Genomic DNA, 15,418 nt, shown 5'->3' on the forward strand with positions numbered 1-15,418 from the left:
CTTTTAACTGCTGTCTGTGAAACGCATCTTATATCAGGCTACCCTGTGGGGCCCAGAACATCTGTCAGACCATTGCATTGGAACCTTCTTTTTGTATATTCTGAGTTATATCACCCGTGCATCTCCTTGGTGTTGGCCCTAGATGCCAGGCTGCCAAAGTGTTTCTTGGACAGAAAAAGAAATCTGGAAGTCCCTGAAGCATTCCTCCATCTGCTGTCATTGGTGTGGTTTGCTCTCCTAGCAAGTGGGTGAGGTACTGTAGCTGCCACTTGTCAGAACTGTGTTGAGCTCAGTGCAGGGAATGTATTGGAACCAAAGTTCTGTCTGAAGTTTAGCTCTCCAGGAGAAATACTTATAAATGGAATATCTGGGTATCCACTTGTAACAAGAGAAACTGATTCTTCTTTTCTCTCTGCCTCTTTAGGTCTTCAAAAGGTGATGTCAATGAAGGATATGTCTTGGAGGTAGAATGCTGCTCCTCTTTAAACCACCTTTCAGAGAAAAAGGAGATCCCTGATTTTATTAAGAAAGTGAGTAAAAAGAAAAGAGGGGTAGGGGCACAAACCCCAAAACACAGTATGCTTTTATTTGCACTATAATTACTGTTTCTAGTTCTGTCAACTTGGCAGTAGGGATATGTATCACTGCTACCAGCTGAAATACTGCACTAGAATTTGGTGTTTTGTAATTTTAAGTATCTGAACAGCAGTTTTACTTCTTGACAGAAACAAGTTTGATCATATTATTACTAGAAAATGATTTGTAGTGTCACAGGAGAATGACCTCCCACAGATGATATCAGTGTAGAACATGGTCCTGTAATGTGCAACGTTTTATGTTGAAGCAATATGTATAGTTTCCATTTTAATGTCCAAATATCCTATTGAATAGTACTTTACCTAAAAGGCCTTTTACCTCCAGGGAAACCCCCAGATTATTTAGTTTTGTTTGAGTATCACATGTTGTTTATCTAATAGAGTTGGTACTGGTTACCTAAATACTTTTGTGAACCAGAATAGGGTTGCTTTCAATTAAGTATTATCTATACTGGGGAATTTGAAGAGAACACTGCAAGCATTTATTTATTGCCTTCTTTTAAAATTTATTTTTGACGCTGTAATATTCTGCCAGACTGGAAATTAGCAGGTTATGTCCATTTCAGTGAAAACAGATTCAGATTGTGCTTGCTTCAAATTCTGCAGCATCTGTTGTGTCCTGTTGCATGTTATATAAACTAGCACTGAGTAGTGTATTTATTTAGCCACAGGCTGTGAGTAGGCATACTCCCCTAGCTTTAGTCCATTTGCAGTGATAATATTTCAAAAAATTTCTAGAAAAAACTTCAGCACAGGCTTTATGAGCTTGATGGGGACTCATCTTGACAGACTATACTCATCTTCAATCTTTCCTTTTTACTGTGAATTTTAAGAATTGGATTAAAAAGAATGCAGCTGTAACTATCTGATACTTAAAAGATGTATAGATTTTGGTATCAGAAAAACTGAAGCTTTCTGAACACATAATAATATTCAAAAATTTGAGCCCAAATTTTGTTTCAGGTCTAACTGTGTTATTACACTTATCTTGGATTATTTCACTATTCTGATGTTATCTTGGATTATTTCAATATATTCACACTTAGGCAAAACTGGTGTAGTTATTGTATACCAGTTTCAAGATGTTTGATTTTGTTCTTCAGTTCTTTGAGTCAGAGTAGAAATATAGGCATAACTGTCACAACTGGTAGCAAAATTGTGCATCATTGAAACAGAAAATTTCTTTGCATTTGTGACTTCAGAAAGAGTATGGATAACATGAAAACAAAGTGACAATCCAGGAGTCATCTTATTTCCATAAATACCCAATTCTCAGACTCTTTATAGTGCATTTCTAGACATGGAAATGTTTCTGTTGATAGAAGCCATTTGATTATGGGGTTATGAAGATGCCTTTTTGAAAGATGATAATTTAAATTTTAATAGCAAGAATATATATTTACTGTTTTTCTGTAGGTTGAATATGTCGCTCATCCTCAGATGTTATTTGATGTAGAGAAATTTGAAGTTCTTTGAAGCTGTTGCTGTCAAGTGCATGCTGTGTCACTATATCTGATTAAACACATTGTGAAAGTCTCAACACTTTAATGTAAATCTAACTCAGAAACAAGACTTGTTTGGGAGTAGGAATTAATTGTCATATTAACTAATTTGTCTGAGCAACAAAAATAATCCATTGCTTTTAAGAGCAGATAAACCAGATGTTTACAAACAAAATAAATGGAAAAATAAAGGATGTTCTTCAAACAAAGTAGTAATGAAAAGCTGTTAGAGAAGGCAATTCCTTTCTTTAAAAAATGAACAGCCTTATAATTCTTGTCCAACTGTAGAATACAATTGAAGTTAATAGAATGTTTTAATTGAATAGACAAATCCTTTATCTTTTCGTAAGCTTTTCATAACGGAGGCCTTTAACACAGGTTTACCATCTTACTGTATTGCAAATTAGTGTATTTAAAAAAACCCAAACCAAATGGAATAGCCATATTTTCAAAACAGAATAAGAAGTCAAAATTTTCTCCCTGAGCTTACTAAAAAAAAAATTCCTATACCCTGAGAAAATTAATTTTATTAATTTTATTGTGCACTGCTGAGCAAGTACTACTTACCTGGAGTTTGAACAAGGATGGAATTTTAATAACTTTTCTGGATTGACTTTTTGTTGCAATGAAAATGTGCATCATATTGAATATTAACTGCTTCCTTCTGCAAACACAATACAATTTTGCAATGGCATGCAGCATAGGTAATGTGTGCTTTTTTCTTCTATAACTCTAGATAAATGTGTGAGAGTAATGCGGTAGAAACAAGGAGGTTATTTCACCTGGAGAATGCCTCTTGCTCACTGAAACAAAGTGTCTCAGTACAATGTTGACTATAAAACATTAAAAAAATGCCAAATAAGACTCTCTGGTCAAACCTCTGTTCTGTGCTGAGATCCTTCTGCGCTGCTGGACTTTGTCCCAGTTCTCCACTCTCTTTGCTACTTTTGTGCCACAGTGTCTGGCTATGGCAAGACAGGGAACATTTAAATATTGGGGACATGATGTTGCATAAAATACACTCTTCCCATACTTAAAAATCATGTCAACATCACCACACTGTGTTTATTCTTTGATATCCATGTGGATCTAGTGCAGCTTAACCTGTCCTAAAGAGCTCAAACAGTCCCATGGTGTCTTTGATACAAAATTTGTGGGCAATGAAAGAAGTAACTAAACTGTTGTGTATATACTGTACTGCTGTATTGGTATTAACACTCCTGTCTTTAGCTCTCAGGCAAAACAGAGATTAAAGATTTACTCATCTGCTTTTTAATAAGCAAAGCTAACTTCTGAACTTTTGATCACTGTGGCTCAGATCATTCTGAAGTTGTTGAAAGTAGAGATGTTGCTTATAAGATACCATATTTTGTAATATTTTGACTTGTGTCTCATGTCAAATAGGGTAGCCTTTAATTACTTCCTTAGTTGCTTTTTGTTTCTGTGTATCCTGTTACAAGTTTTTCTTCTGAAAGTGTTTTCTGGAGTCTATGGAGACAAGTAAGGGAAGGAGGAGCTAGGCTGACTTCCCAAGTAAAGATTTATTTTGGATACACAGTCATATGTATGAATGCCAAATATGTTTCTCATGACCTCTGTTTTCTGTATCAGTCTGAGGTACATGCTCTAGAACTGCAACAGGCAGAAGGTTTTACTCCTATATTCACATCTTTGTGGTGTTGGTGACAGGTTAGGAAATGGAGGATTCTTTCTGTACTATGTCTCTCCAGTTCTGACTTCTTAAAATTTAGGAAGCACATCTTTGGATCCTTGGTTATCTCCTTAATAATGCACCGTCAGAGGGAATTCTTGTATGGTATCTTATTTTCAGTGTGACACCATTGCAGGATTCATGTTTCTTGTCTCTTTGGACTCATTATCCTTCTCTGGGGAAGTAGGAAGTATGGTAAGTATAGAAAAGCATGATTTAAAAATGGTGCAGCTTAACTGAAATCCAAAAGCAGGCATCTTCCTTTTGTGTTTTTGGCTAGACATGGATCTCTCCCTGCTGGTCTGTCCTTACTTGTTTCAGAAATTAGTCTAATTTCTTCCAGCCAGCCTAAGGCAGTACAGATGAATAATTGATTTTGCATTTTCAGAGGTGGACTGGTTCCTCTTGTAACAGGACTGCCATTGTGAAACACCTTTGTAGTACTTATTGTGCTGTGAAATCTGCTGGGTAAGACAGTGTGTGTCAAATCTGCTCATTGCTGTTTCCTCTCTTGTGCCTTGGTCAAGTTCAGTGAGTATAAATTATTAACACTGGCTCCAAAGCTGCCAGTAAGGTGTCACTCCCTCAACTGATCCTCGGAACAACTTCTGTAGTCCAGAGCATCCTACAAATAATCTTGACTCCTGCAGATGCAGTGACATTGCCAGTAAGTTTTTTGACATTTATTTTATTGCCTAGTAATAGCATTGCTGGGCCATGGAAGTGATGGTAACTTAGAAGTAAGTGAATGGGACCCCAGGGAGGAATCTGCCAACAATATACATTGCAAGGATGCTGCCACCCCTGTAGTTGATCTAGAGCTGGGCTCTGAAAGAGTGACCCCCAGTCCTCTCTGGTACAAAGGCAAGTTGAGTAGAGAATTGCACTATTTTGAAAGAAAGGCTGTACAGTACTAACACACGTGTGAAGAACTTGCAGCCTGCATTGCTGAAAGGATCTACTGTATTTGAACCCTCTTGACAGTTTTATGGAAAAGAGTTATCTTTTCCATAAAAATGTTATCAGGAATAAGACTGGCATGAGGTACAAGTATGTTTCAAGTGTTAGTTTATGCGCTGGAAATTAATACACATTGCTAAGCTGTAGCTGAACTCAATGTGCTCCTGAAGGGCGAGACATTTCTTGGAGCGGTTTGATCTTCCTGCCCGTTATCTGCCCTTGCTCCATTGGAGGGAACCTCAGGCAGGAGACTGGCTTAGTGGTTGGATAAGGGACTGCTACACCCCCTGAACAACCACAGGTCACTCTCACTGCATGTGTCTCTACTTTGGTGATTTAATTAAAATACTGAGATCCTTCTTTTCCTGTGCTCGTGATTTTTTTCACCTCCATTGATCTGTAGTTATTTTGGAGTTTTCGGAATTACTGCTGTCTTAGTTCATGCACATCGTTTTCTGGAGAATCATCTGTGTTACGGTTCTAATTGGTGAAGAATTTTTTTGTTAGTGTTGCTCTTAAAAGACAGGTTAATTCTCCAGCTTCTTTTAAGTTGCAAGATAGAAGCAGGGTTGAAGTATTTAGGAGGACTTCTGTTTCTCCTCTAAAATAACAGCTAAATACCTATAGGACTTCTCAAGAGCTTTTAAGATCTTTTCCATAGATGATTCTAGTCAAGGGAGTGATTCACTTATTTTCTGCATATTTCCTCACATTAGAATGAACACTTGTTTTGTGTGATCAAAACAAGGGGCTTCACATACCCGTATTTTGTGTGAAAGCAATATGAAATGGTTTTGAACTCTCAGCTTCTGAGTTTCTAAATTCTCTTCAGCATCTAATTATGAAATGGCAAGAAGATGTGGAAGATGAGAAATGTATCAATGTCTCCATAATAAAATGTATTTATATTACTATTTTGTTTGTTAACAGCACGACAAGCAAGCAAGAAGACAAAAATCTGCAATTTCCTAGAAAATATTGAATGCAAAAATTACTATTACAATTTTTTTACTTATAATAGCTAAGAAAAATACTGAGGTTTATATAGCTGTCCTAGCATTTCTCATATTCTTGTCTCTTTCATTACTTACTCTTCATCTCTTAATCTTTACATCGAGATTTATTTTTTAGAAGGAACAAAGAGATGCAGCTGATGTGTTCTTAAGAACTCTAGTGTGTTGGTGGATTTCTTGACTTGGTTGCTGCAGTCCTGCAGGCATTTCTTCTATGAAGTCTGTGTTTTGTTGGTGCCAGGGGTCCTTAGATGGTTGTTGTAATCCTAAGTATAATTCTTTATCTTACATATGTTTTAGCTGGTCTGTTCAGAAGTTTCCTGCAGGGTGTACAGTCAGAGCAGGTGGCAGTAAAAGAGAAAAGGGGAAAAGATTGAGTCTTTAATACTCAGAGGTTTATTCTTCAAATAAATAAGCAGTTCAGATTTATTTCTGTGGCTAGAAAATGACCCTTCTAGAGTCTTGTTTATTACCTAGGATTATTTACCTAGATGTGATCTCAGTCTTTTCTAAAAGCATTTCCATCCTTAAAACAAACCAAAAAAATCCCACCACAAAACCTTCACTCTCCAGGGTATTTGCAAAGGAGCAATACAGCATTATTTCTTTAGTGCATTGTAATGAAAACCATTGCTGAGCACTTAGCTGACAGCTTTGTTTTCTGCATGTTTTCAGTACAAACAGAGCCTCTATTTTATTTTTTAAGTATTTGGATGTTAGCAGTAGTTGTGGTCATGAAGCAGAGCTTGAAACTCAACATCAATAGTTCAGCTGCTTGTAATCTGCTGTGATAATATTTATTAAAGAGCGCTTTGTTAACATTTTCTAAGTGTATATATAACAAGAGATGGTAAAAAATAGCATATACTCTATTTTAAACAGCCTGGTGTGAAGGGAAACATCTGTTCCTGCTTAAGCTTCTTTCAACTTGTGTTCTTTTGACTAAGCCCTGTAAGAGTAGTGTTGATATATATCTTCCATGGACATTGCAAAACTATTTCCAGTACTCTCCCAGGAGCCTGGTTGTGCTTTTATAATCCTTTGCCCCCAGCAGCTTTCAGAGTCATCCCCTTGCCCAAGATAAAAATAGATATTATAAAGTATGTAGTTGATATTTTTAATGATCCTGCTTCTGTCTAGTGGGAAAAAATAACTTTTAAAATAACAATAAATATGATAATGTTTCGTACTGTGCTAAAATAAATTACCAGCAAATTGTTCAAATTGTAATTTTGGCTACGAGTAACAGATGGCTTGATGAAACAATGTGATTTTAAAGAAATGCTCTTTTGTTGATATAAAATAAGTATTCCCTGCAAATTAAATGTAAAGCCTGTAAGTTTGAAACTGAATTCCTACTTTTTAAAATACTTCTGTTGTCCTGAACCTTTTTTATTGGTTTGTTTTCACTGCTTGGAACAGAGGTGGACTAAAATCTCTCACATTGAATCACATTATCACTAGTTGCTAAAATGGTTTTTAGATACAACAATCAACCACATGTGTCTGTAAATCTTTATTTTCCCCTTGCTTGTGCTCATCAATTAGTGTAGGAGTTACTGACAAAAGATTCCTGCACGGAACATGGTCTGTGTTTTGAAAAATGCCAGTTCTCTAGAGCAAGAGCTTGGGACAGAATTTCTACAGACTTATTTTAAAAGTGTGTATCAAGTATTTGGGTTGAGTGAGCATTGCTGGCTGCTCTCTAGCAGTTTTTTCCCAAGTCTAAAACAAATTGTAGGGAATAAATCCTAAATTATGTGAATAATTTAATTTACATTTACTTTTTTTCAGATTTAGGGGAAGGGTGGGAGGATACAGGTATATTATGTGGCTTTTGGACAAGTACCACACTCACTGAATCTTCGTAGCATGTGGCCAGCAGTGTTCACTCTTTGCCTTCAGCAAAGGAGCAGGTGCTAAAATCAGATGATTTGAGAAGAATCAACACACCCAGGACCACAGAGGATGAGGCTGGTTTCCACACCTGTCATCTAATGAAATATGCTGAAAGGAGCAAGTGTACTTGCACGATGCTGCACTGCATGTTTAGCATGGTTATATTGTTCTCAGGAGTGAATATAATGCAAGCTGCAGAGGAATTTCAAGTTGTTAATCTCACCACTTTTTGGCTCAAGTAGCAGGAGACATACAGCTTACCGTAATTTATTATCTCCTGCAGCACTGCCTTACGATCCCACCTTCTGTTTTACTCAGCACAGCAGTAAGTTGCAGTAGCTGCTTGCTTCAGTACATTTCTCCCTGTGTTGTTGGTAGCCTTCAGTTCCCTTCTGCAGAGGCTACTACCAAGGAACATGTTGTAAAACTGCAGAGCTTGCTTTCCTGCCCTGTTCAGTGCCTTGTTCTCTACCTTGTTCTAGTTCTTGTGCCTCTGCCAAAAATGCAATGAGGTCTTAAAATGGCAAGTCAATGGTTTGGGATTATGGTAGCATTTTCCAAGGCATCCCTCCAGTGTTTTATCCCTCATGGCCTATTTTGATGTAATTGACAGTGAAAATACTCGGTAATTTGAAAACTCGAATGCAGACTGGGATTTCACTTTCTAAAACCTACATTTATATTCACTTCTGTGTATATGAACATGAACTATCTATCTCAAACTGAGTGAGTTTAAACTGGAAGATGTTAAAAATGCATGGGAAATACAGGCTTAAACAATGGAGCATCCTAGTCAGAAAGTTTGCATGGTTTGGAAATCTGCAAGGAGTGAAACAGTCCAGAGTAATAGAACAGAAAAACGATGAGCAGTTGATGCTTTGCTATTTGATTAGCAGAATTATCTTTTTTTTGTAATGTGTTTTTAGAGATGCAAAAATACCAAAGTTGCAAAAGTTTTGAGTTATATAGAAAGAACTAAATCCTCCTTTAGAACATTAGCTAAGCTTAGTTGGTTTTAAAATAAGCAGTAAACTCTTGATGACTGTTCCTGTCTTCTAAGGAAGGAGCATGTAAGACCTACGGAAAACATAAGAGGCAGACTAAAAGCCTGTCTTAATTTTAAACATCTGTTTCCAGAAATGAGCAGACTGGGAGGGGGGTGTACAGTATTTATGATGAAACATGTTCTACTAGATACTAAAGGAGGAGGACATAGTTGGAAGACTGTAGTCTTGAGCATACTTTTCCAGTTCCAACTCCTGGCATACAGTACATAGCATTCTTCTCAAACCACAAGATTATGTTTTTTGCATGAAGATCCTTGGTGCTGTCTGTTCTCAAAGGAGATTTGTTTGAATCCTTAAACAAAGGTAGAGAAATGGACTGATCTGGTTTCTGGTGCACATTATGACACCTAATGCCTTTTACATTGTTCTTTTAAAAACAACAACTAAGTAAACAGACAGACAAGCATTTATTTTATTGACTAAGATAGTTCATACTTGGTTTAAATAGACAGCTCTAAGCAAAATTAACCAGCTTTTGTTTCCAAAGCCATATGTTTGGCCCTCAGTAGGATTAAGTAGCAGTCTTTCCCAAAGTTCACAGCAGAGCTAACTAAGTGCATCTGATCATCAAAAATCAGTTCCTTGCTCCTGGAAAATATTCTTTCTCTAAGAGCGTTTTTGCTATGTGTGCTCTTCATAAATTGTTTCTGGGTTTTACTAAATTCTTTCAGTAGCTTGTTATATAATGAACTATATAGCAAACTGCTAATGAAGTGTTCACTACTAGTGCCTAAGTTTTGAAGGTGTTTTTTCCCAGATCATCGGAAAGTGTAAGCCTTGAGACCATTTAGGACTGCTGTAAACTCAAGTGCCTTGATGACATTAGTAAAACTGCTTTTCCTTTGGACACATCCCAAAAATGTCCAGCTCCTGGCATTAAAGAGTTAAGAGAAATTCCTAGCACTTACTAAATAATTTGTTTGAAATTCTTATCTGAGAGAGATCCTCATTATTAAATTGCTGTGTGTTGTTTTGTATTTTTATTGATTTTGGTAGAATACTGCCCTGAGCTTGCTGGAAGTGTTTGATTTTCTGTGTGCCATCCCACTGGGATATGATCAGGATCTCCCTGTAAGCAGTTGCTGAAGCTGACAAAAGTGTATGAGTCTGTTCAGCATGGGATCTATATGCTTGATTTTCCAAATTTATAAGAGTACCATCATGCTCGCTGTCAGTAGGAGATTATTACAGAGCTGACAACGGAACAAGAAACACAGAGCACAATATGTGGGCTGTACAGTGGATTTGCCAAGTGTCTTTATTCAAAATAGATTTGAAAAGAGAACCTGTATGTGGCTGTTCAAAATGAGCTTTTGAATATGGGTTCTCACATGACTGTGAGAGCTATAGAGTAAAACAAGTACTTTCCAGAAAAGAGGATTTCATCATTCAGCCATGCTGTTGCCAGGTGTGGTTTTACAGATCTTTAATTTAGACTGTCAGCCATTTTCTAATTAAGGTAGGGAGCCTTCAAGAGAATCAGAAATATTTGAAAAGATGGGACATAAATTTGCTACATCAGACGTAATATTTAGTGACACTGCTTTGTGCTGCTGATGGCTCCTTTTCTTCCAAATGCAGTATAAAAATAGCAGTCAGGCAGTTCTGAAATAAACAATAACATTTCACAAATGTTAAGAATGTTAACACAAGTACCCCAGCTAAAATTCAATTAAGGTAGTGACATCAGTGTTGGACACAGTGCTTGTTCCTATTCCTTCTGAAGTTCGTGGGAGATTTGGTATTTATTTCGCAGACAGCAAAGGCTAAATCTGTCATTTTTTCCCCCTTGGGGAAAATGCCAGGTTTCTAATCAAGCAAATTATAGGGATGACATTAAATTCTTTAACTGCCTTGGCCCTCTGTACACATGAAATTTCACCCCTTCTTCAAGCAGATTCTATTTTTAAACTGCCATAAATCCAATTTGATGCAAGCCAGTTGCAAATGTATTTGGATGTACCCACTTGGGGGTTTATCCAGATTGAAATAAATTAGTTAAGTTCTGCTTCTGTGGTTGAACAATAACGTCTTTTGTGATGGAGATCTGGTCTTGTATTTGTGGTTAATATCATCCAAGCAGTACTTTATGAGGCAATGGAAATGTTTCTGTTCCCATCTGGGGAAAAAAGCAAAGAATTTATTTTTTTTAAAAATTTTGTTGGCATTTCCCTTTTCAAAATTTCCCAAGATGTAAAGGGCAAGTATATAGTATATTTGAAGTATAAAAATTGTCGTCAAACCGTTGAAATTAGTATTGATCACCTAATGTAAAGGCATTTTTAATCTAGATTTTTATTTGATGTGAAAAGTGGTAGAGATGTAGTTGTTGTTTTTATGTTTTTTCCTTTCATTTCATACAATGCATTTCCTTTCATACAATGCAGTGTGACACCGACTTTTGTTAGTGCTCTTTGTTAGTGCTCTAAACTGGCAGGTAAAGACAAGTAATTGTGCTATTTGTCTGATCTGGAATATGTCTTGGGTGATCCTGTCCAAGTAGCATCATGTTCTTCCCATTCACTTCAGCTTTACCCCTTCTTCCATACTTTGCCTTCTTACTGATTCCCAGCACTGCATCTGCTGAGATGTTTTCCCAAAAGGCTGTGACAGACATATCTGTCTGTGTGTACCAGCACAGGATTCCTCAAGAGGGTCCAAAACCTGCAGGTGGCTTGCAGAAACAGCCCTTCTGTCCTATTTATCTCCTGGGAACAGCCTCTCCAGTTACTGAGGTGTGGGTTTGGTTTTGTGGGGGGTTTTTTGTTTGTTTGTTTGTTTTGTTGGTTTGTTTGGTCAGTTGGGTTGGTTTTGCTTTTGTTTTTTTTTGAAATTCATATATTCAGTCTTTGAAATACAGGAAACAGAAAATGTGGTTGTACTGGATGGCGTGATTCAGTATGGATGTGAAGGCAACTAAAATTTAGTAATATTTAAGCTCTCAGCAGGATCCTGAAAACCAAATTGTCCTTGTAGTTTGAATATGTTCAGCCTTTATACTTTCTGATGAGAGCTGTCTTATTCGTGGTTTTGTGAAACGTTGAAAGGAGCTGTGTCTGCTGATGCATCACTTTTCTGTTCTGCAGCTTGCATCACACTTTTGATGTAGCATTTCCTGCTACATTGGCTTTATTGAGAATAATGAGATGCTTGGTTTTGCCATATGTCATTGGGAAAATTTGAAATACATGTTTAAATAAGATTTTGTGTTCTGTAGTGTACAGTATTAACTTTTTTGGGAAAAGTCCTTGAAGATACAAACTCTTTTTTCCAATCTTCTTGCTAAGCTGTTCGACCAATACAGGTAAGACTGTAATTTGGTTCTCAGTTCCTCACATTTCTATTTTGAGAACAAGAGCCTCAGAAGAAACACCTCAGCTTCAGGTACTCCTTAGAACAAACACAATTTTTTTGAGTAAGCCAAGACTGTAAAACATGGCTACAGTATCTGTGAAAGCTGTTCCCTCTCATCCATATCACAGCGTGGGAGTCTGATGGAGATTGACAAGCAGTATTTATTGACCAGGACCAGTAATATTACCAAATATGTACTGTCCTCAAACTCTCTAACAGTTGCATACTAGTTAGATTTCTATAATTAGCTGCCCTGCAACCTACTAAACAAATGTAGTGTTGTGTCTGTACGTGAGTGATAAGAGATGAAATGAATTTGTAACTCTATCACTAACGATATAAAAAAGTGTTAATCCAGTTACAATGGAGAATCTGGACCATTGAGCACATTATGAATGCATCTGTCACTGATACTCACTTAAACTTTCCTGAGCAAGGTAAAGGCTAACTTTCTTTGTAGACAGATACCCTTTTGGCCAGGATACTGCTAGTGGTATTTCTATTGTCCTGTTTAGCAATGAGGTTCACTTAAGTCAGCATCCCACATTTCCCAGGCTAAACACCTATGAAGACCATTGTCTTGTTTCCTGGAGGCCTCTGTTTAAATTCCTGTGATCATGAAATGAAGAGGTAATTTAACATGGAAAATATAATAGTGGTTTGAAGGAGGAAGTTCTTGTTGATCAGGCATCATCTGTAGGTTTGTTTGTTCGGAGCAGTAACATGTTACCAGGAAATAAATGATTCATTAAAAAAAACCAACCCAAAAAAAAAGCGTGTAGAGAAGATGCAGAAATCAGCTTCCTCTTGAATTTAAAAAAGATACAAAATTCTTCCTATTTACTTGCTACTGAAAAAAGTCCCGCTAAACTTTTTTTCCTAAGTTCATGTAACTTGAGCATAGGTGAATAATTAAGGCACTTCAACTCTTTGGAATTTTATGTTACGCAGACAAAGTGAAATTATTTCTTCATTCTCAAGGCTTTTATTTTTTAAAGATTTATGAGTATTTAGACTTTGCATTATGTGAAGAGTATACATTAAATGGAAACCATTTTGGTGAGTGATTTTGATAAAAGAAGCAGTAGACATTCATATGTTTTCACAGAAGTCTGTCTCGCACTCTCATTTCTCCTGGGTTTGAGGAGGGTGAGGCTGAGGACTCCTTTGTGCTGAGTCTGCCTAAAAGGGATTTCTCTTTCTGCTTCATCTCAAACCTTCGTTAGCTAATGCTGGCTTTATCTAATTGTCATGACTACTAGCCCAGTGCTTTTCTTCTTAGGATATTTTGTGATCTGATTCCTTCGTTTTCCTCCTTTACCTGAAGTGTAAAGGATTAATGATAGAGCCTTTTAGTTTCCTTTTTCTTCTTCTTGGCTCATGTCACAATGCCTTTTTCTATTCTGAGTTCTGTATCTTCCCAAAAGTGATGTATTAAAATAGCTTCGCTTTTATGCACTCATTATGTGAAAGTTTGCTGTTTGTGTTTCAATCCAAAATAGGACAAGTAACAACTGTTATTATAGAATTAGTAAGCTTTTCCTTGCATAAATGTCATAATCACACACCTAATACAGCAGAAGATATAATAAAAAGTCTCAGATTTCTTAAGATCAATACAAAAATATTTTTGTAAGAAGTACCACTTCTAGTATTTTATAATAAATAAGCTTTTCAAACAGATTTTCTCATGAAGTAATATGTAGGCGTTTTCTCTTTTTTCCATTTTTTTCTTTCTTTTCCCCCCTCCATTTTCACATTATTTCAGATGGTTTAGGCAACTTTTCATGCTGCTTTTTCAGAATGTACCTTTCATATAAATGCAACATGACAATTTCTAGTGGTAGTGGACAAAAGTAGCAAAATGACATGCTCGCTGCCTTGAAGGGTGTTATTTTCTGTGTTTCTATTTAGCTAAGACAGGTTGACAGTTAAAAATCTAATCTTCTTCAATTTGTAGATTCAAGATGCTGCAAGTCAAGGCTTGAAATTTGTTGGAATTATACCTCAGTACCATTCCCAAAAGAACTGTCTCGTCAGCACCTCCCTGACACCTGCCAGTAACAACTCTGTGCAATCAAGAGATAATAAAAATGTTTCAAATTACCCCGAGGATCATGCTTCACCTGATGGCGAGAAAATAGACAGCACTGATGGATGCAGTACTCCAGCACAGAGTGAGCAAAGTGCTGACCAATGTGCCACATCCAGAGAGGGCTGTAGAGGTGAAGGACAGACTGCTGAAGAGCTGAATTCCAAGTCTGTGAAGGGAAGTGAGGAACAGTCTCAACATGAGAACCCGAGTGTGAGAGAAGCAGCAGACAAGACGAATGGACTTGCAGAGAATGAAACACCAGCACGATGTTTAAAACCACTTACTGGCAGTAAGTACTGCGGTGACCTCTCGTACATAAAAGCCGAGTTAAAATTGCCTCAGTTACCTTCCCAGCTCCTTTGGGGGGTGGGGGCGCAGCAGGGACATTACCACTGAGATAGTGAAGAAAAGATGCCCCAAATGAGCCACTTAACCTGATTTCAGCATGGTTACACAGTTCACATCAACTAAGCATGAGTCAGATGGCAAAGGAAGAAATGATATAAGCAGGTGCAGCTTTGTTATGGCCCATATGTATGCCTGAGTGTAAAGACTTATTTTTGTCTACTGTTCAGCTGAATTGGTTCATTTCTGTATTTGTTGCCATACCCTGAGAGCTTTTGATCTTTGTATCCTTTTTGTCTGTTTGAATAAAAAGCCCTGCTAATCTGCCTGACAAGCTTTTGCAGCCATAGAAGGAATAATTCACAAAGCCTTATCACAGTTAGCCCCTTTGTAGCAGGTGAACAGATAGCTGGAATTAAACCACCTCAGAAACAGCAGAAATATATGTGATCTGGACTCTGAAGTCTCCTAGTATACTACAGTCAGTCTGGGGGTCTGTGCTACAGTCAGAATTGTAATTACTGGAAAACAGCAGTTATTTTTGTTAATGACCCATGTTTGCTAATTCATAACAAAATCTTGGTAATGGGGCTCATAATAATTTGCCTTCCACTTCCCTTTTTTTTTCTCTCTCTTTTTTTTTTTAAATATTTTTAGCCATATACTAGTTTTATTTCTTTCATTTCTTTGACATATTTTTCCTCAAGTGGGCTTTCCACTTTTTAAATGTCATTTTATGCCATCAGAGACCACAAGTCAAAGCTGAAATCTCAAAATACCCTCCTTAAGGTGTTGCTCAAAGGTTACTTCTGTAGCAGGAACTGTATTTTAAAATAGGATTTAAACCAGAAAAATTTAGAAAATTAAAAGGAAAAG

The 15,418-nt window shown here is 37.0% G+C and overlaps 1 protein-coding gene across 2 annotated transcripts in view; it reads left to right on the plus strand.

Annotated features, from left to right (window-relative positions):
- Window positions 1-15,418, plus strand: part of RFTN1 (raftlin, lipid raft linker 1) — an 88,418-nt gene that overhangs the window by 42,210 nt on the left and 30,790 nt on the right. For both annotated transcript variants that reach the window (XM_017732145.1, XM_008632042.2), the window contains 2 exons: window positions 425-530; window positions 14,063-14,486. In XM_017732145.1, the coding sequence (XP_017587634.1) occupies window positions 425-530; window positions 14,063-14,486 (530 nt within the window). The remainder of the gene's footprint in view (window positions 1-424; window positions 531-14,062; window positions 14,487-15,418) is intronic.

The sequence above is a fragment of the Corvus brachyrhynchos genome, unplaced genomic scaffold (assembly GCF_000691975.1).
Source record: "Corvus brachyrhynchos isolate BGI_N302 unplaced genomic scaffold, ASM69197v1 scaffold53, whole genome shotgun sequence".
NCBI classification, from domain to species: domain Eukaryota; kingdom Metazoa; phylum Chordata; class Aves; order Passeriformes; family Corvidae; genus Corvus; species Corvus brachyrhynchos.